We start from the raw sequence: 22,046 nt of genomic DNA on the forward strand, positions 1-22,046 counted from the left end.
TATTACTTATGGGTTCGAAAGTAATTGTTTATATTGTTACAGTTATGGATTATTAGTGTAGCTATAGATTGTAATTATTGGGAGATCCTTAGGACTAAGTAAGCGATGTAATTTAGTAGTCCTCTTTCGCATATATCGTCTTCATCAATAACATGTATGGTAGGTTGCACTACTGGTAGGACACTGATAAATATACATTTGTAATCAAGGCAACTTAATAATCGATGTAGAATAAATAGATAGTTAAAAAGCAAATAGTAAAACATACTGTACACAATTTAGAAGTTCATTTTTTTCAGGATGGATTAACTTGTGATTTGATTAGTAAGCGTGGTGGTGTCGGTGTCGTGCAAGGTAATTACTCTTATGATAGCGTAAGCGAGGAAGTCACTGGATTTGAAGAACCTACAAGTGTGGTGAGCTACTTACTGTTAAAGTCCTTTAAATACAACTATATTGACCATTTTTAGGCTGTTGTATAGATTATCTTCTGTGTAAATATATTATTCATACTACTATTGTACATACAATTTTGTCCCTTACATGCTACCGACTAGGTTTCCTGTCTTTATAATAAATAGAAGGATTCAATTCGCATGAAACAAGATGGATCCCTTTCACCTAGCTATTAAAAAATGACGTAGTTCACCGTGTTCTAACAGCGGGTTTATTTTTTAACATGTAGGATGGGCTGTTTGTAAAGCACGACTAATCAGCACTACATTATCGAGTACTTGTAATTATGAGTACCCCAATAGACTAAATATAGGAGTTGATTTTGAAACAAACCTCTGAACCAAGGAAGGCTCTCTAGAATCAAGAAAAAAGCGAACAAGCTGTAACACTCATTCTGTGGAAGTAGGAAAAGCAAGTTAAGTCGTAAAACATAGTTCGCCTTCTCTTTAAACAATGGGTCGCTTTCAAGCGACTTGGAGATATTAAGGCCCCTGGTATATCAAGCTGATTGAGAAGTACCCGAAAGGCATGGATAATACCGAAAGCCGCAAACAAGTTGGGACGTCATTTGCATGATACCTCAGCACTAGCTGAAACGAAAACATCTTCATTTTTATGATTTCGTCAGTTGAAGTGCTTGTAAGGCTAACTTGGCAGACAATCGTCTTATAAACTTTGCAGCACAGGCATACCACCTACGAATGCTGTCTAAATTCGAATTTTTTTCAAATGGCCGAGTACAGCTTCACAAATGCGCACACTCAAGCCACTAGATAAAAGCTTTTTCAAAAGACCACATAAACAAACGTTCAGCGAAATCAGCTATCATCCGATTTCTTGTGGATGGAAAAAGAAGCAGCTTCGGTAATCCCAAGGGCTTTGCAAGTGAAAAAAAAGCAAGGCAATTTAGCGCAACACAAACGGCGCGGACTCGCTAGTCGACGCTGTCAGACGATATTTCTGACGATACTTCCGATTCACTAAGGTCTAAAGAGATATGTGGGTATGGCTACCATATTACGGAATGTACAGGAAATACTTGTGTCATATATTATAGGTCTTATACGAGGCCGCTTAAACCTCGAGAAGTTAGTTGATATCGTTTGTTCCTTTTTTTAGAAATGAAGAAAGCCGTTTTTAATTCTTCTGTGACGAATATGTAAAAATCAATTGCTGACTTATTTATAATACAGAGGATGTAACTACTGTAAGTAAAAGCAAACTTCCAGCGATATTTAATGCTCTGAGTATAGTGCACCGTGAAGGTATCATTTGTAGCGTTAAAAAAAACAAAATCAACAATGAAACCTATCCGCGCGTTTTATAAACTATTAGTTATACAAATTATGGAGTATCTGAAAATAGGTCATTGCCATATACTAATTAGGTAGCGCGGGATCGGTTCCGCAAGAATTTATAAAGAAAGAAGAAGAAATATGCAAATATGGCCATTGCATATCATCGATTTGATCCTGTTGAATAGTTATGTATGGAATATTATTGAGCGAAACTTTAAGAAGTCTCGTCGACATAACAACGCCGACTTGCATATTAGTGCAACCAAGGAAGCGCCTCTACAGTTGCAAACGGAGATTTTGTAACAAATCGGTTAAAGAGTGTGAAATTGAAGTTGTTATCGAGGTGACGAAATTTAAGCGGATAACTGGCGTGTTCTATACAACAAGCTTAAGAAAACTTTTAGGTTTGTCAGTGATCATAGGCAACTTCAGTATGTCGTGCTAAAACTTGTAATATGCAGCCATTTATTATCGACTAAACGTTTTCTGAATAGCATTATCAATGTAAGTTAACTGTTACAACGTTATTTTGGGGGAATCGGTTTTAGTCTTGTGAAGTTCAGTAAAACTGATCTGAACGAAATGTTGCATTAAAGTTAAATATACATTTTATTGCACTCCTGAAATCCAAAAAGGCGTGAGTATTCTATTGAGAAATTTATGATGAAGATTTTGGCACATACCCGACTCCTAGACATGTTATTTTCCGTCGTTTTTTAGTACACTGAGCGTTTTCTGAACATGGAATTCCGCTAATCTGCCCGTCGCCTTAAATAACGTATGAAATACTAGTTTATACTGAAAGCACTCTGAAAAGAAAGATTACTTATTCTGAGAAAAATCGTGTAACCACTGCGGTAAAAACATTTTCAGAAAAATTATTAAAAACTATTCTTATCAACATTAGTACCGACGTTCTCAGCAACACGAGCTCTACCCAAATCTACCCTAAGTCTAAGATACTACTCTGTTGACACAATAGAAATAGATGACGTCATACTGCGAAAGCTTCGCGAAATAAGAGCACGTTCTGTGACTTCTCAACAAAACCATGTGTTTACTATGAATAATTGGACACGTTTTTAAATCTATTCAGTTTACGAATTCATCTCTGCTGAGTTAATCTGTTCTTGGGGATGGGGCAGTAACGATGTGGTTGCCTATCATTCCGATAATCGAGATCGAGAGCCCCGCATTGTCAAAAATGTCATGCCAGTGAATGAAGGCAGGATTGCTTATTAAGGCTTATTAAATTCTGATGATAGCTGGAGCAATAAAATCTCAACAGTCAAGCTTCAAGTTGACAATACGCTGGCACAAATTGAGGAGTTTAAAAATTACATGAACTACCAGTTTTAAAAGAATACGGTAAGGTCTGCAAATGTTTGTCGTGAATTGACAGCCATTTTCAGTGACGATTGCGTTTATCTAAATGTGCAAACATACTGCGTGTATAGTTGTGTTGTCTGTTAATTTTCTGATGATGACGATGATATTTTACTTTTTAGGGGACCATCTAAGTAAAGTTGTACTTATTTAAAAGGTTGTGTACCTGTATGCCATTTAGAATGGGTATTTTTCTTGGACTTCTAGGTTGATTAGTACAGTGAAGTTACTCAAGGAGCGTATTTTCTGTGTCGGTATGTTTTCTTCTGATGCTACTCAAGTAATTGGCATGTGGTTCTTTCAATATATACTGTTGGAAAGCCTTAGGTATTGTAATTCTGTTACCTATTAGGAGACCTCTTCCTTATAAATGGTGAATTACGCCGGTTGGAGAGGCAAAATATAATTAGGGTATAAATAGTTATGTACTATAAAGTTGTAGGGGTTTTAAACTGTTTGCTTCCAGGTTGACTGTTTTTCGAGTTCTACCGTTAGCGTTTCATAACAAATCTAATATCATCGGCAGATAAAAACTGATTTGTTTAGTATAAGACTTTTCAGTCTGTGAAAGATCTTCATCTTCGGGTTCTTCATGAATCAATTGATTACTAGAAAGTCGTGATAGGGCATCATAATTGCTAAATAAATCAGTATTCCTGGCATCCTAATAAATGTCGTCCATCCAATAATATTACTTAATAACAATATATCAACTGGAATTCTTTTTACAAAGTTAGTAGTGCTTTGAACAAAACTAGCAGCCGCAGCAGGAACGCCATACAAACAAATGCTAGAGTTGTAATTAACGATTTGTTCTATTTTACCTCAAGACCGATTGGGAAGTGAAAAAGTAGCAGGTTTTATTAAGACCTTTTTAGCTTCATTAAAGACTTCCTGAATGAAAGTGGACTGATTACATTTCCTACAGAGGAGTTTATTTTGAACAGGTTTACAAATTTCTTTTAATCTATTTACAAACGCTGAATAATAAATAGATGAGGAACATTTTTTTAGTCGGACTAAAAAATCCGATGTTCTTATTCTTTGGAATAATTGGTCAAGCCCAGGTAGTAAAACCAGTAATTATGTCGCTTATATAAGCTTATGCTCGATTATGTCAATTAATAATTGGTCGATTTATCTATTCATTTTTTCGACTATAATAGCTGGGACTACTTCTTTCAAATGTGAGACGATCGTATCGATATTTTTTTCAGGTACTGGTATTTTTTATTATAGTATGTAAATATAACTCCGCAAAAACTAGTGTTGAGGAATATTTTCCGTCTTTCAGCATAGTGGAGGTATCATTTGGTGTTAATAATGTAGAGTCAGACCGGTGAACTAATGTCGCCCGTTTTCTGAAGAATTATTGCTGTTGAAGCAACGTATTCCAAATAAGCGACTCACATACCTTTTTCTAGTCCAGGGAGAGTATGACACAAAACTGAATTTTACTTATGCTTTATTTTAATGCACTTGTTTAGACGAAACATTTGGGAGTACACCTGTCTTTTCAACGAACCCTTTCATTTTTCTAAGATGACATTCTCAATATGCGCTAGCTCTACTACGATATCAGAATGTACGAGTATTCTTAAGCAAGTAGCAATTTTTTTAGGAGTAGGACATTGTGCTTAATGACATAGCAGTTGTTTTGATAGTGTTCGTATATTATTCCAAGCCTGTTTTGAAGCAATCGAGTTTCTGCATGTTTGCTTTAGGCAGTAGAAAATTATAGAGCAACAACAAAAGATTTGCCTATTCATCATAGTTACACAAGCTCCGGTTACTTAAAAATATAGTTAATGCAATATCACTTCCCTGAGTTTCCGAAGTGCACATCGTGCGTTTGTGGTCTACAAGTATTTCAGCAAAAATATCTTCTGGTAGCTCCATTATTTGATTCTCTAGATGGTTTATATATTTTCATGAAACAATATTTCTTTTCATGGCCATTTTTACGGCGATATTGACAGTGCTGGTGAAAAAGGGACGTATCTAACGTAACGTACCTTTATGTAGCTTTGCATGGTTAAAGGTTCATCCTGAATGAAGAATGTGTGCACATATTCTACATAGTTAAAAGGTATTGACCGTATTGCTCATTTGTAATGATGCCTCTTGATTGTTTCAAGCGAGTGCGTAGTGACGCGTTTAGCGGTCGTTTCTCTTGCCGAATGGAGTATTCGGCTCTGGAGTAGAGTTAGCCGCTTCGTCTACGTATTCAGATCCTATTAAACCACAGACCCATATAGAAAAAGCAAAAATTTATAGCATTTGGTCTTACCTTTAAAAGTAAAATGATTTTTACACATTCCTTCAAAGAATTCACTTTTTCGAACTTCACGATTTTCGAACTTCACGATCGATTATAAACAAGAAGAACTTTCAAGTAGTTCATTGCTACAGAGATTTACTTAACCTGAAGGTGTTGAAAGTACGTCTGAACTGTAGTGATCGAAATATACCTCGTCTAATTTTTAAGCCAATACCGTTCTCTTCTTTCGTTAGGGTAGCATCATCTTAGACAACCATGTCTTTATATCTTGTTTTCGAACACAAGGCAGGGTTATACGAGCATTTCCGAATTCTGTCATAAAACCCCTGTATAATACAGTCCTCTCGCGGCTGTTGCTAAGCCGCTGCTAAGGCTCTTCTTTCTCTTGTTCTAGATGAGTTAGCTTAAAAAAGCTTTTCTGATTTGATTTTACCTTCAGCCGCTATTCCAATATTTTGTAGTGGTAACCAATATTATTTTAAGTAATAGAAGTCTTGCCGCTAAATCAATGGTATGAAAGCCTGGTACCTAGAGTGAGGCACATTGTTATTTTGGTAGACTTAGAATGGTTTCTACTCTTTACTAGCTGTATATATGTAGATAAAAACGAGTTACCCTAGATGTGATCAACTCGGAAGATATGCGCATTGCGATCTCTAAATGTTTGACATACCACGTACACCATTGGACGCCTACTTGCGAATAGTCGTGCGAGTACCTTAAATAAATGGCAAGCAACTTTTCAGTAGTCCATGTATGTTTCTACATTTTTCTTATAAACGAATCATATGAGCCTTTCCAAATTTCTATTCAAACAGGTTTAAGGACGATATATCAGTACCGAATATCTTTCAAAAATCTCTATGATTGTTTCGAAGAAGTTTATTATTACGCATATTTACCGTCTCAGTTACCAAGTACCTTTTTGTACCTCCGAATAAACTTACATCCCTATGAATTGCGCCATTCACTCATTTGTTTATGGTCTTTACCACTGCTGTCTATCACAAACCACAGAGTACTCGGTAATCTAGATACAAATTCGATAGTTCGAGCTGTTTGTTATAACCTGGCCCATTAATAAAATTGGTTTCCAATAGAATATAATTTAATAGAAATAGTGATTTTATATGGAATTACTAAAATACATTTAATCTTATGGAGAATGAAAAAGATAAAGATAATGACAAGTAATAATGAGTGAATTTCTTTACAGGAACAGGATGCATGCAACGTAGAAGCAAAAACAGGCGACATCAATGAGGACGCTGACTCTCTGAAGAAATCACTGATTGCAAAACAAGGTAAACAAGTCTAGTGGGACGCGTACATTATAGAAACCTCAATGTCCACATAATCGTGCAGTTGTAACGTGTGTCTATTAATCGAAGGACCATGGAGGTGCTCCAGGTTCAATTTTTCCAGCAAATCTAATCAATAGAAATTAGACCTAATGAAGATAATAATATTTTTTTGGCGCGGTGCCTCTAGACTACTCAAATTGACTCTCCTATCCGGACAAGCTTTTGAAGCAATGGTAAAACAGAGGTACAAAGGCTTGTCTAAGAAAGAGTAGCTGAAAGTCAGCTATAGAAAAAAAATGCATTGACATTTATAAAGTTGAACTGGCAAGTGATTTGTTCCGGGCGTTTGGAACGCTAAAAGCCCTTGCTATTATTTGACGAAATAGGGCCAAAGAAGTGGGCCCAACTACACAAGCGGCTGACTAAGCAAGTGATATAGTTAGCCTATTAAGATACACACTGCTCAAATATTACACAAGAGATTTTACATGCAAAGCGAAACAACGGCAAACCTTCCAGGAGATATTATTCGGTCGCTGGTGCCCAATGGTAGCTAGTGTACACACAAATGGCGTTCGTAAACTGCGCACTGATCAGGTATAATACTGGTACCGATCGACCGAAAAGCAAAACTGCGGATCGAAGATCTGATGCGACTCGAATAAAAACGTAGTAGATAAAAACTTTTTATTTATTATCCTGATATAAATAATTTACGCAGTTTTACGAAATTAATGAGGTACAGCTTTCATTTGTCTTATAGCATCTGTACGTTTCGCACTCAGATGATGACCCTATGAATCGCAAACCAGTGAATATGTTTTATTTGCATATTTCAAAAGAGCATTGGCTATTCCTGGCATTATGAAGAACGAGAAGTGTTCTTTTGCTGTCTGTCCACGGAGATGCGCTGTGTTACGACAGAAGGTTGAACCTTTTGCAAATGTCTGCAAATAACGATGAGACTTGGCTAATTTGTGGCTGGCTTGTTGTTGGTTGTGTAATGTATTAAGACAGGACACCAATTTCTGAGGCTTTACCGATGACTGTTAGCTCTTGTTAGATTTTAAGCAATCCATGCGGCGTGTATTTTAGTGCAAAGCATTTTAGTGGCAGCCGCATTGTTTGCAGTTTTTGCATAGAGACTACTGCGACCATTGTTTTCAAGTCACGATTAATTCTCTAATAATTTCGCTATTAATCAAGTGAAACCAAGCATAATTAAATCTTTGTATGTTTATTTAGTATTACATAGTAATAGAATCGAGAAGAGGATCTCATCGAACGTCTTTTCTCTTAGTTTCTGTAGCTTATCCAATAACCGAGAACTGAATTTCGCTTCTTATCGAAAGCATGTAAAATAAGGTCCAAGTATTTTAGATCCCTGACACTCAAATGTACGTTCTCAATTAATTTTCTAAAATTATTTGAATACTTCTTAGTCTAAAGCTTTGAATCACTTTATTGGTGTTAGTGGTATAAGTATGTGAGATTGAATACTCTATGCAATCTCCTATATACAGTTTTCAGTCAAGTTTATTCAGTGTCTTGTAGTTGTTATACATCTTCTCTTGCTTAGCTCTTTAGTTAGTTTTCCGTGCTGTTTCATAGAGACATGGTAACGGTTTATTTAGTTACACCTGTCGTGTAAAATATGTTGCCGTAATGATTTATAAATGATAGAGATGGTTAATTTGTCTTTAATTTCATCAAATAAATGAGGCAGCAATACAAATGTTGATAGTTGTCAAAGATTTGAATTTTAAGAAACCTGAATTTAAACAATTTTATAAGATGCCCTTCGAAGTCGGCGTGCAGTGGTTCGATGGTATTCTGTTCCGTAATGATCCATTGCCTTCAAGCCATGATTGGTTAAGAAGATGGAACCGTATCTCATTGTTGTTATTGTATCATATTATATATTACATTTTTCTATTTGTTTTATCATGCATTGTCAGGAGCTAGAATCCTCTGCACGGCACAGCGAAATATGTACATTGTTGCAAAGTTTTTTAGAAATACATTTCTTCGATGGGTTTGTCATGTTTTTATGTTTGTTCCCCAGTACATTGAGAACATCTTTAAATCCACCTCTAGCGCTTATGGCTAAATCTGGTGGAGTACTAAATTAATCTTCTCCGCGTAGGGACCGATATATACTTTCACATGGCTTTGATTTCGGAAAATTTTTGGTGTATTTTTTCTTTAGAGGTTATAAAGTCGTTAATAACAAAAATTCTAATAAATTCTAATAATTCCATAATAATAACCGTTTACATGTACGTAAATACATTTATGAAAATATTGTAAAGATGCGCGCTGCGCGTATTAAAAATATAATGATTCCAAAATAAATGCAGCTCAGATCTGTATATAAGGGGCTACATTAGGCCGAATAAATCGCACTTCGAAAGTAACAGATTCGTCATTTGCACGATTCTGATGGCAGCGATGGCTGATCGAACCCAGGTCGTTTCCAGTCGGCAACGCCATGTTTTGGAATGGTTATGGGGCAAGCAGCGTTCGAAACGACCTCAGTAGTGTCAAGCACAGTTCAAGACAAGGTAGTCTGAGAACAAAAAAGGTGGCTGTCGATTCACCAAAGTATCTGCTTCCAGGAGAAGGGCGTCATGGCACACCAACAGGGCTATTGTAAGCTTTCAAGGGATTCCGAAGACAAAGATACGTGCGTGAATGATAATTTCGTAATTACCTCACTGGGGCTGCCTCGGTAAATTTTTAAACGCTCGCGTGACTCTTCTGGAAATATCGGAACCTAAAACATCAAACAATTTATTTGAATCCATGAATGGTGACGAACGTAACACGTTAAGCAAGCTCATTGAACGCCCAGCAATAATTGCAGGGAGCGAGGTGACTTTAGGGACCAGTGCTTGCAGCCTTTTCTCCTTTAGAGCGTAATTTTTTTTTGCATTAACGGGATTATCGATATTTTTGTGCTTCGCAAGGCCGTCGTAGCTCGTTTAGCAGTACGGTGCTCAGACACACCGTCGACGATTTTGGACTTAGTTAATATTGCGGTTGACGACAAACTAAAGTAACCATTCTCCGTACCAACCTCGCGAAAGATCTTATCCTTAGCCAGCCATTTTTGTCAAGGAGGTTCCGCTTATAATGAAGGACAATTACTCCTTGTAATCATTAGTGTAGGGCCGCTGGGGGTACGTCATATTACCATGGGCAGCAGTGTGCGCAGCACTCCCAAATGAACCCGACCAAGGTAATCAGCGCTACCACAACTGGGCGGGGTTCTGAGCTGTTTCCCATTCAGTTCAAGGATTACACTGTTTTGCGGAAATGCAGCGAGCACGAAAAAATGCATGCACAAAGCATCGTAAAACTTTCACACAGCCCGTAGTCTTTTCCGGTAGTACTGGTGAAGAGAAAAAAAAAAGGACAATACGTTTTAGCGTCAACTATTACAGGCTTACGCAGCATTGCCCTTACTGGCGCCCTCTGCTTTATCCTTGGATTTAACAGACCATCATGCACCCATATAACAATATGAAAACGCCATTTTGCACACCATACAGACTCTACCAGCATGCCGTTAGGCTTTAGCAACGCATCCGCGAAGTTCTAAAGGCTATGGTCATTGAGACTCTGAGATACCAGATGATTCTGCTTTAACAATCAGACGAGTAAACGGTATATTACTCATCTGATTTCGACACTCACGTGATCTGCAAACAAATGCATTTCCACAACCCAGTGGTATATCTAAGCTATAAGATCACGGCCGTAAGGATTTTTCCGGAACTTTAAGGTCCGGGTAGTAAAAACTCCGCGCAGCCGACGGGGGTCAAAATGTCGGCTTGTCTTCCTATCATTAACGTTTTACATAGGATCTTGCTCGGATTATGAGCCCCCTCTACGTTGTAGTCAATGCAAAAAAAAAACTATGTTCAAGGCCAAGATTACAGAGGAGCCCGTCCTGTGCCAGTTTTGGCAAGATGTGGAAACGAGTTTTACAAGCAGATGCAAACGAAGCCGGGCGAACGGCAGTAGTTTTTCGGAAACGAAACGGGAGTACGATATACAATTACAGTGTTTCATTTGCCTAAATCACCAGCTATTGTTTCTCCATAGAAGGTATCCCAATCACCTCCACATTACTGATTTTCAAGGATTTGTTTTCTGTCTCACAAGAAAGTATACTTAAAAACTAAAGAAGGGCCTCGTTAGGAAAAACCATGCCGGTAATAATGTTGCAATATGTCTTTGCAGACGCTTCAGTGTTTTATGTCTAAGAGCTGATGTGAAACCATACATTGTTCTTCGTGCTAATATATTAATGTGTCCTTGCTGAGTAGCTTTCTAAAGACCATAATAAGAATATAGGAAAATAGGTTTTAATATCAGTTAGCTTCTCAGGTCAAGCAAAAGCGGTCGCCAATGTAACAATCACCAAGTACACAAGTACAAAAATTCACAAGAAAGCTAGCCAATTATTAAAGGATCTTATATACCAAGTGCCAGCTGAAGGTAGATTTACTACTTCTACAGAAGCATTAAATCCTATCTATAATGTAGTTACTTTCGACTTTCACTTTTTTGTTAACTTTACATAACAAATACCAATACAATACAAATAACAAATGTTATGCTATTACGGGAGTGGTTTAGGCGGTGAGATTTATACTAACATAATATGATCAGGCATCATCATTCAGTCTTCAAGAATCACAACAACTTACATAGCTGTTCTTTTCGTGTGCTATCGTATATTACAGGAGAACAAAAAAAAGTAGGAGCTGAACAAAGTGACATTCGCAATGATAAAGATTTGAAGTTAATAGGGGAAATACGAGTTGAGACCCGGCTAAAGAGTGGACTAAATTACTGCGTTGGCCCTGATGACGATGCCGATGGGGTACTAGTGCTTGGTCCGTGTGAAGAACAGCGCCGTTGGCCCCATTCGCGACCGATTTCGATCGAAAGACGTCCAGAGGGCTTTGGTTTTACATTGCGTAACGTTGTGGCCTATCCCTCTCACATTCACAAGGTAGTTACCTTTCGCGCCTTTTGCTATAGTGGTCTTAAATTTCGAAATTAAGCATGTCGCTGTCTAGTAACACTAAGGCCTACTCTCGCCTAGGCGCTAGACAGTCGGATTAAACCGAAATCGAACTTATTCTTGCCGATTCTAAAAGATTTTAGTATGGTAACTTATTGGAATTTGCCTACGGATTCGAACGTAATAGGCGCACACACCAGCTCTCACCGACAATTGAATTCACAGATGAAATTTTTTATATCTATAGAAGGTATTTAGGAGCTACCTAGTTACCATACAATGTTACGTAAAAATGAATGTGATTAATAGCAAGATGGCCGAAAATGGTATTATATCGTTTTATAAGTAATGTTATTTAAATGTTGATTTTCAAATTTGAAAAATGATAAGAACACCCAAGCTGATGAGGATAGATTCGCGCGCTGTCCAGACTCCACACAATCAGAGAAAACAGAAACATACCAAGAGTTCATAACTTCCTGGCCTTATAGTAAATAGTAATATTAATTGAAGGTAGAAAAGCTTTTTCAAGGAGGCTATCACGTGTATCATACAGTTTCAAGGAACTTCCGTACATTGCGCCAAAGGAAATATGGAATCGAAAAAAGCTGAGAAGTACCCATTCAATAAAATCAAATTAAAAATTAAACTATATATTTCCCTCACTGACGGATATTTAAAATAAAAACTGACGTACCAGGTCTTTCAGTATTGTTCTAAAACAATATGTAGAAGTTTTTGGGCAATACGCAACTGTCATACACCGTCACAAAATGATCGGAGCTAACATAAAAGCTGCAGGGTAGTCAGCTTTGTTTTGGGATAGTTTGCCTCCAATGTTAAGTTTCATTTAGATTGATACACATTTTCCATCAATCTTTGAAAAGCATAAAATTCTTTTAGAGTGTAACTAAAATACACTAGATAGGTCGAATGCGTCTTTTTAGAACTTAGCGGCCACTTTCACCTTTTCCGCTCCAACTTCTTCCGCACTTAAACCATTCTTGCCTTGACCAGATTTAAGTTACCCTTTTGGAATTTACTTTTATTCATACGCGATTTTGAAGGGCAGTGGAAGCGCTACGTTTAAATAACGATGCTAGCAGGAAATCATTCATTGTACCTATAGAATATCGCATTGTTGTTTGAGATTCATTTCGATTCGAAACGGCTCGATTATGTACATATACGCGCAGGCGACATACACATATAAGTGATGCCAAGGCGCGGAGGCTGGTGGCAGTGTTTATAGAACATTTCGGGTCAATGCCGGTTATATTAGGCGGAAATGAGCGACTACATTGAAGAAATTGAAAAAATCGGTGTATACAGACACAAAGTTTCGATTCTGATCTTGCACCATGTCTATTATTTCGATAGAAGTAACCCTGTCTTTAACGAAGCTATAGCGATAACCATTAAACATGGCACTATAATGCTTTTAATTGTAATGCGGCTACAGTTTTATAATTATCTATTCCAATTTTGAAAATTTAATTACCGTAGTACATCGTGATCATTTGAGTAAGACTCATCGAGGAATCCTTTTTAGTAGTTCCGAGACGCATTAATGTGCAGAGCCTCAGTCAAAGCGATAACAATGGTTTCGTAAACAATCAGAGGGGAGCCATTAAAATCACTTCTTTGTCTATATTCTGTGTAAAGATACGTTACTAAACTTTTTCAGCAGTGGTCTTTTTGATCAACGTTTCAGATTGCCACCTCCTTGGGCAAACGGCCAAAAGATATCGGTGAGTACTGTACTTTATAAAATAAAAAATATAAAGAAATTTATAGCTTAGTACGTGCACTGTACTAAAAATGTTTAGAAGTGCGCTTTAAATAAATGAACTACAATAAGAAGAAAAAGTAATTCTGCAATTTCCAGCAGTTGATCTGTATTGCAAATAATCGTCGCTACCGATGCGTTGCCATTAAGTCCATGAATGTCTGGACGGCCCTGTGCTACCCTATGCAAGTTTCAGTGATCCAGGTCATAAAGATTAATGCCCTATAATCTAATTAGAAAAAATCTTCTAAGCTAAATAAACCTTTCAAACATTAATTTCGAATTTTGGAATTTATTGTGTATACCTCAATTTATACCTTAATTTATTCGGTGCCGTTAGCAAATTTAGATTTAATTATTGTGTCAATCTTCCATCCACGAATAACTAAACTTAGAATGTTCTATGGAAAATATTCAGTGAGTGAAAATGTTAATATCGAGAGCTCTACACGTAAGACTTGTAATCATTTTTATTTGCATATTACTTTATTTCAACAGAGCCCTGGTGGGTGGAAGGAAAGCCGTTAGATGCGGTGGTTGTTCGTGAAGTTCGAGAGTGTGGGGCTGCTCAGGCAGCTGGTCTTCGACCCCACGATCGGATCGTTGCTCACCGGGGGTCGCCCATCGAGAGTTACGCTAAATTCGTCGCCCACATACACCAGTGGTAAATGTATACACACGCATTAACTATGACAGTAGGTTATGGATAATTTATTTTAAGCACTAGAAGCTAGAGCGCTCGTAGAGCACGATTCTTACCCTGGAAGGCAAACAGTGACTATAGACAAGAACGTGGAAAGAGTGAAACAACCTATGTTTGTCAATCACAGAATCATCATAAGGGAGCTAGCAGAAAGGATAGATTTCTTGGTTTCTGTCAGGCCGTTTTTGTCGACTGTTTAGACGTAAGGAAGCCTACGGCAAAATTGATTCTGAAACAGCTGAATGTCTAGCAGATGAACACACATGCAAGTGTGTCGAGAAAGCCTTTGGACCCTTCTAGGACAGATGCTTGCTTGCATATTATTACACGTAATCAAATGTAAGTGTAAGGCCATAACGAGGGGGTGCGGAACGATATTTTAATGTCGTTTGAAAACGATTTTCGACCGAAGAGGGATCTGTTCGTTACGGTTTTCTTCGACCGTCGAAGAGTTATTCATCATGGCTTATACCGCCCGGCTTCACTATCATTAGGGAGTATTTCAAAAGGTTTTAAGAAGACTGCGCAAGTCTGTACGACGCAAAGTCCCAGAACTGGGACAAAACGATCATTGGATTGTTCGTTACGATAAGATACCGGCCCAAACTTCGCTACTCGTACAGCATAAAAAATTCGAATCTGTGTATTGCCCCAACAGCCGTGTTGACCGGACCTCGCGTCTTCCAAACTCAGGAAAAGTCTAGAGGGGAACGGTTCGATATTATCGAAGAAATAAAAGTGAATTTCTGACGTAACTGAAAGCTATGCCAATGTTCTAATAAAAGTATTTTGAGGAGTGGCGAAGAAGGTACGTTGCATCCGACGGGGATTACTTCCAATCGGACAACTTGAATTGTAACGCTTAAATAAACACATATCAATTTGTGACCATTTTTTAAACAAAGGAGTATATCATTCCTTCCGACTTTCCGTTTCCATTCCTATAAGGCTCATACAAGCGAAATCCTCTGTAAAACAACCAAAGTAAATAGCTGGGGAAAAAGCCTTAACACAACGTTTTTAATTTTGTGTCGGCCGGGTTATCGGAGTAGGTTTATAACTAATGCAATTTTTTTAAGTATCGTTCCCATAGGCGAAAAATGGCCTGATATCCGTTTAAGGAAAAGTCAACCAATCTCCGATGCATTTTACTAACAGCCTTACCTCCGAAACGCGGAAACTTAACTACTGAGCGTCGACTTTCAGCGCTATACAAGATCTTTGCCTCCAAATTTATCATGTTCTGAGGATACTACATCAACTTAATAGTCATAGATAGCTAAGGATAATGCAATATTTATTACCAAATTTGATAACTATGCACGTGTAGATATATTCGTTACGGCTGAAAGTGTAAACAATAAACAGGGGCTAGTTTGGACGTATTTAGATTGTAAAAGCCCTAACCACTAACCGATGCTGTCAGTCTCCAGCCAATAAATCAGTTCTTCACGAGTTACTAACAGCGACGAAGCCCGTGCTCGACTAAACCTGACGAACCACAAGATCAGGAGACCAACCATGTGTTTGAGAACGAGGCCGAGGCCAACGGTCAGATCTCTGCAAGACACGTGGCCATATAATGATGAACCGATAAATTTGCGAATTAGCTGATGAAATATCAATCATCTTCAGTCACTTCATATTTCTTAGTTTTCTGCTTTCCTCCGCTGCTTTTCTCCAGGGGGCATTTTTCTCCTCTAGGATACCATACTATGCTTATTTACCATATTCAAATGTTTACACTTTTTAAAATAAATTACCATACCTATGTGATTTGAGTATGGTAAATAAGTAAAAAAAAATATAGGACATTTCAATTTTCTCATTTACACCACGAGGGTAAAATGGTGATTTTTGCCGCAGTAGTTCACTGTTAATAAAATGTAAGCTATGTTTTCAGCATACGATCGTGAGGTGGCAATTTATTCCACAATCACTTAAAATTTGTGAAAGGTTCATAATAGAAATCTGTCCATTCCAAACTCTACACGAGAGGTAAAGCGCATCGATGACAAACTAGAGAACAGATGGTTAATCTGTTAAGTGTAGGATAGCTATGGTAGGAAAACGCAATAAGCGCAATGGGGTATAGAGATTGAAAATTTCTAATTGGAGGGCGGGAATAAATGTGGATTTAGGGTTAGGTAATACCTCAGACAGGCGCTGTGAGTCTGAATTTCCATGCACAGCTTACGTAAAATTTAGTTTAGTTCTATTTTACGCTGCAGTGCATTAAGTTCACTCCAAAGACATAACGGGTTACTGGCATTTCAGCGGGACAATTAATTCTGGAAGAAAGTAATAAGTACTTTTACCAAGAATAACTGCATTGTGGTCACTGACACATAGCACTAAATCAGTGATGGCGCGTGATTACTCCAACCAGATAGTTGTAATGGAATATCAGATTTAATAACATGAACTATATATTAAACCACGTTGGTATTGTGTGCAGGAAGGCTGCTAAAATATTCTCATAAGATAATAGATCTTCTATCGATAAATTAGCTGAATTAGAGCATGAAAGTATTGTAATGGGAAAGCTGCAACGGTATCGTTGAATCGGTGCTGCAGTATCTTAGGAGGGTTGCAACCGTAAAGTGTAGGTTTATAGCTAAACTACTGCTTGTTAGTATTAATGAAAGTTAATTAAAAAACAAGATGACGGGGGTAATGGGCTATAATGGTATAACTGCAGATGTCGTTTATATCTTAGGTTAGACTGGATATTATATCAAAAAAGCTCGCGGGTCCATTTAAAACTTAACAGCTTTTCAAGTTTATTAATTTTAAGATTTTTTGAAGAAAAAGATATACTTCAATTAAGCTTTTTGAATGCGCTGTAAATGTCATTTCTGATGTTCTGGCTATTCTATAAAGTCATCATTCATCGCGATGACAGCTTTAGCTTAGAACCAAAACTACTTATTAGTCGTTGCCAAAATATTCTTTTTGCTAAAAATTTGCAAGTAACTTTTGAATAGCAACCACCCGTCAAGCGATATTAAGAGGTGTAAACGAAGTGTCGCTTAAAATTTCAGCACAATTGTGGGCTAATAACGGCCAAATTTCTTAGATATATATATATATATATATATAAAGGCTCACAACGGCCAAATAGGATAAAAAAAGACTAACCGCTTAGAACTGGAAACTAACATTCCTCTGCTTTAAAAGGGCTTTTCGTTTGTATAGCCCCCGTTAAATCCAAACCGTATTAAAAATCCACCGATTTGTCTCATGGAAACCGTACTCGTGTTTTTTTCCAGAAACCACATGAAAACGGTTTATAACGTCTTCCGTCGACCAAAAAAATATTTGACCTGAATGGGGGGTTCGTCTAATGCGAACAGGTGGATAATAAACGTTTTTAACATAAGTTGCGAAAACTGTTCTTCGCCATGATGAATTTGTTATTTTTTTTCTAAAAGAAACTAAGCTTGTCTAATAGCAAGAATAGCGGATGCACACATGCGTGCTACAACAGTCTTCCCAAGCTCGACTCAATTCAGTTTCGCCCTCTGTTACGTTTGGGTATGTGTAATGTAATTAGGCTTGTCAGAAGATTTCCGGATTCCGGGTTCTGACTAACATGGAAAGATGGGAACTTCTGGGTCCTCTTGAACGAGAAAGCCGTCTATCAGATAATTAGTTACTGTGGTACCTTTGTGCGGGGATGGCCATGACATTCGGTGCATCTCACTTACGAAAATAATAGAGGAACAATGAGTCTACTGTCGGTTTACTCTCAAAAAAAAACTATGTGTGGAAAATTATGTGGAATATTACAAGCAGGAGATCAAACAATTACTGTAGTCTAATTTTCCAAAAGTAAGCCAAATTATAAAAAAAAAATTGTTTACTATGATTGACTTTTGCTAGCAGAAATTTTTAACAGTGCCTGAGGACAAAAATGTAGTACAAAATAAGACAGTACGTCGGTCGAATCTCATGTATTATATTCTACGGTAACCTCGTTAGTACACTAAAAAAGATCTCAAACACTGAATCTAAAGATGCTGAAATGATTAAAAGAGTATGAATTTGCAAAACGGAAAAAACTAGTATTCACCAAGACAAAAAAATGTAAAGAATGGACAATTATTGCGCGCATATCAAAGACGGTTTTAAAGCTTTTCTCACAGCTGGTCGTGATTTTATATATGCATATTGACCTATTCATCCTCATTTAGTTAACTAAATCTTCTCGCTTTCTTTTAAAGTCCGTAACGCATGAGCTATGTAAATAGCTAAGAAATTTTTCTAGAAAACCGTTTGCGCAGTAAACGCATAAGGCTTGGTTTATAAGTCAGTGTAAAACCTCAGGCAAAGCATCATTAAAATTTGTCTTTAATCAGCAGAGGAACAAGAACCTTTTGGATTATTTTTCATTAGACGATACGGCTTTTAATTTTACTAGTTATTTACTTTATTTTTTGATAAAATTGCAATAAAGTACCTGCTTTCCTTTTAGTCGTTTTAAATTTTGTACGTTACAAAAGAAAAATAAGGTTGCTTACCTTGATGGTCCTGCTTTTATGATTTGATAACAGACGCGATAATAGTTTATTGTCGTACATAACAACATATTGCCCTCGCCCAAATGTCATTCTCCTTTCTTCTATTCAAACAGCTCATCGGTACTGGAGTTAGTCGTGGTGTCGGTACTGGATGACCCTCTGCTTCGAAGCGGCCTGCTGGCGGCGGGAGCCGGGGGTGGAATCTGTGCTGTACCTTCCGGGGGCCTGTCTCGTTCGGTGATTAGCTGCCCTGCGCCTTCATTGGGTTCGATGGACACTACTGGAGGCACCGGGCTAGCCTCTGCTGGGATTGGCGCTGGATTCAACGTCATTCCTGTGCAGCGATCCCACTGGCTAAGCAGCTCCCTAGCACCTCGACCCTACCTCAGCTCGTACCCTCGAGGAAAAACTTTGGCCAGCATAGGTTCATATTTCTATAGGGAAGAGCAGCAGCGGGAGTTAAAGTCGTTGCAGCTTGTACATAGTTCACCTATCAACCAAAGTACCGGTAAGCGCAGTACTAAAGCGTTTGTGATATGGTGTGCTCGACGATCTAACTCGACATGCCATTAGAGTCGGTAGTCATCGTAACTTTTACGCTAACTTAAGACTCTTTAAGGGCACGAGTCCTGCAAAATCGAAGAGACGCTTTTAGGCGTATGTATATTGTGCCATACGTACTCCACACATTTTTAGCTCGGTTGCTTTTAAGGTTTTTGATATTTCATATATAGTTGATATAGTCATAAAAAGAACGTCTTGCGGTTGCTTTAAGAAGCACAAAAATGAAGCTAATCAGAAATTTATTTTCAGTTTTACAGCATAAATTTAGGGTTTCGTTAATTAACGTTATTATGCACAGAAACTGTTGGGATCAACAGGAACTGTTTCAAGGTAGAAAAATGTAGATTTTTTTTGCTAGGTTTGAAGCATTTTTAGACCTAATTGTATCACTGATACCTTATTTAATTTTCTATTATAAGAACCTGTACAATGTATTGTGTATTTAGTAATAGATGATGGTAATGTGGTAATTTATCATTGCAAAGGTCATTAAGTGACTTGGTTTAACAACATCATTTCGTCAAAGCACTAACGCAATGTTCTGCGTCATCCAAAACAACAGGGCCGAGAGGGTTTTACAAACGTATGGACTTACGTTTATTGCTATTCGAACTTCTTGGAACTTTTAGTTCTTAGTTAAAGGGACATCCAAGCCAATCCTTTATTTTTATTATTAGTAATTTTGATGCCGACGTCACTTGAATCTCTATTTTTTCCAGTATCATTAAACGAAAGTGTAACAACGAGTGGCAGCATTTCCGGTGCGGAAAGTGAGCTGTCCCTCAGCCTCCCTGCAATACCTTTGACTACCTCAACACCTTTGCCTTCGTCAAGCTCTTCCAAAACATCTAGCTGTGCTGGTCCTATGCCACCGTCTGTTTCTGTACCTAGTCACTTAGCTACTGGGAAAGATGAAAATAATTGGAGAATACTCCCTGAAAGAGGACCACTACCTAACCGTAGGGGACAGAAAAATAAAAAAATAAAGGCGAAAAAGGACAAACGGTTGTCAACTGAAATGGCGGCAGCTCGTCGAGGAGAAGGAAGCCGTTCCTCATCACTTGGCTCCCTTGATTCACCGTCACCTGGTCTACAAGTGTCCGTAGCTGCCAAATTGCAGTTATTTGAAGGTGGAGGTCAGGGTTTTCTTGCTCGGTCAATGGAGAAACTTAAATTGTACCGCAGTGAGTTAACAAGAATGACTTCTCCACCACCGAATACGGTGCAGACTCGCACAGCGCAATTTGAAAAGAGTGTCATAGTAAGTGCTCGCGGCGCTGATGAAACCATACATCACACCTGTAGCCGAAGAATCAATAAAAAGGTTTCTGTTCATGAAGATACCAGAGCAAATTGGCAGAGTTCCACTGTTAAGGATGAAAAAATTGGCACTGGCGGGGATAAGAAAAGTGGTACGACTTCTCCCCCACCTGGAGTGTCTCTTAAGAAACTGAAGACACTTTTTGCAGACAAAAGTTCCATGAGCCATGGTGGCACTAGCTGCGCTCTCAAGATATTACGTTTCCCCGAAAATGGCAAGAGATTCGACCACAGCTGGCGTCCAGCTGGGGTACATGTCGAGAAAAGGGGCAATGGAAATTCCATTTTGAGGATTGTCACGGATAAGGTATGGTAGAGACTTAAGTGAAAGAAGACTAATGATATTGGTTCAATTCTTTTAGATCAGCAATTTTCATAACTTCTTTATGCAAAGACAGTACTGTGCGTTCTTTTACAGTGCAACTATTAAAAGGACTACATTTGCTTCTTAGTTATTCTACTGCTCTATAATTACTAAAATCAGTGTCTATATCCTTTGCAGGAGTCTATAAACGTAGTTGTAAATAAGCTATTGTGCGATTTGGCCTCTGGCTCAGTGCGCGTATCCCTTGCGTCAGCTACTTTGGCGAAACGACGCAAGAACGTGCTGCACTTCATTGTTGGAAGAACGGTGTTCCCTTCTACAAAGAGCGAATATCCACTAAAAGAATGTTCATTCTGTTCACAAGACGGGAAGCTCCTCGCATCAAGAGCTTCAAGTGATGCTGAGTATGAGTTTTTAGTGCAATGTGATACATCTGCGACTATGAACAGTATTTGCAGTAAGTGGATACAATATTTTGTGGAGCAGGAAGGAATTGCTATATCACTTCTTTTTCTTCCTTAATCGAATCACTTTATACAGATTCGATATACGTTCTGAGAAATTATCTGGAGACAAGAAGCTTATTTGAATTTTAGTGGCTACCTGAATGGCCTTAGCTTATGCAAAAGATAGAATATGTGATCAGATTCTTATTGTTATCACCAATCGACAATGTTAAGCTAAAAGGCTTGATGACAAATCTAATGTCTAACCACAATCGTCTTTAATTTGCGGTCTTATATATCGCAACTCTACGGGTAGGGTGATCAAGTGATATTACCATGGATGCATTCAAGTAAAATATTACTGTTGCTTTCTGTGAAAGCAGTTAATTATAACTTACCCCGATTTTTCATTTCATAAGCGAAAAACATCAAAGATACCAGTAAGTCGATTACTTTCAATATAGTCAGTTTACTTTAAGTACGACCATTACAGGTGAATTGAATTTCGGCGCGCTTTGTTTACAAACAAACGCAAATTTTACATTCTGCTTAAGTCAAATTTAACAATGATGATGAATAAAATATATTATCAATACAATGAACTTTTGAAGCG

General features: G+C 37.9%; 1 protein-coding gene across 10 annotated transcripts in view; it reads left to right on the top strand.

The window, feature by feature from the left end:
* Nucleotides 1–22,046, top strand: part of LOC111266744 (uncharacterized) — a 57,182-nt gene that overhangs the window by 2,483 nt on the left and 32,653 nt on the right. For all 10 annotated transcript variants that reach the window (XM_022844473.2, XM_022844532.2, XM_022844517.2 and 7 more), the window contains exons 3-10: nt 300–416; nt 6,638–6,725; nt 11,480–11,751; nt 13,478–13,514; nt 14,051–14,216; nt 18,892–19,286; nt 20,062–20,969; nt 21,165–21,444. In XM_022844473.2, the coding sequence (XP_022700208.1) occupies nt 300–416; nt 6,638–6,725; nt 11,480–11,751; nt 13,478–13,514; nt 14,051–14,216; nt 18,892–19,286; nt 20,062–20,969; nt 21,165–21,444 (2,263 nt within the window). The remainder of the gene's footprint in view (nt 1–299; nt 417–6,637; nt 6,726–11,479; nt 11,752–13,477; nt 13,515–14,050; nt 14,217–18,891; nt 19,287–20,061; nt 20,970–21,164; nt 21,445–22,046) is intronic.

Source organism: Varroa jacobsoni, unplaced genomic scaffold (genome assembly GCF_002532875.2).
Source record: "Varroa jacobsoni isolate VJ856 unplaced genomic scaffold, vjacob_1.0 scaffold_119, whole genome shotgun sequence".
NCBI classification, from domain to species: domain Eukaryota; kingdom Metazoa; phylum Arthropoda; class Arachnida; order Mesostigmata; family Varroidae; genus Varroa; species Varroa jacobsoni.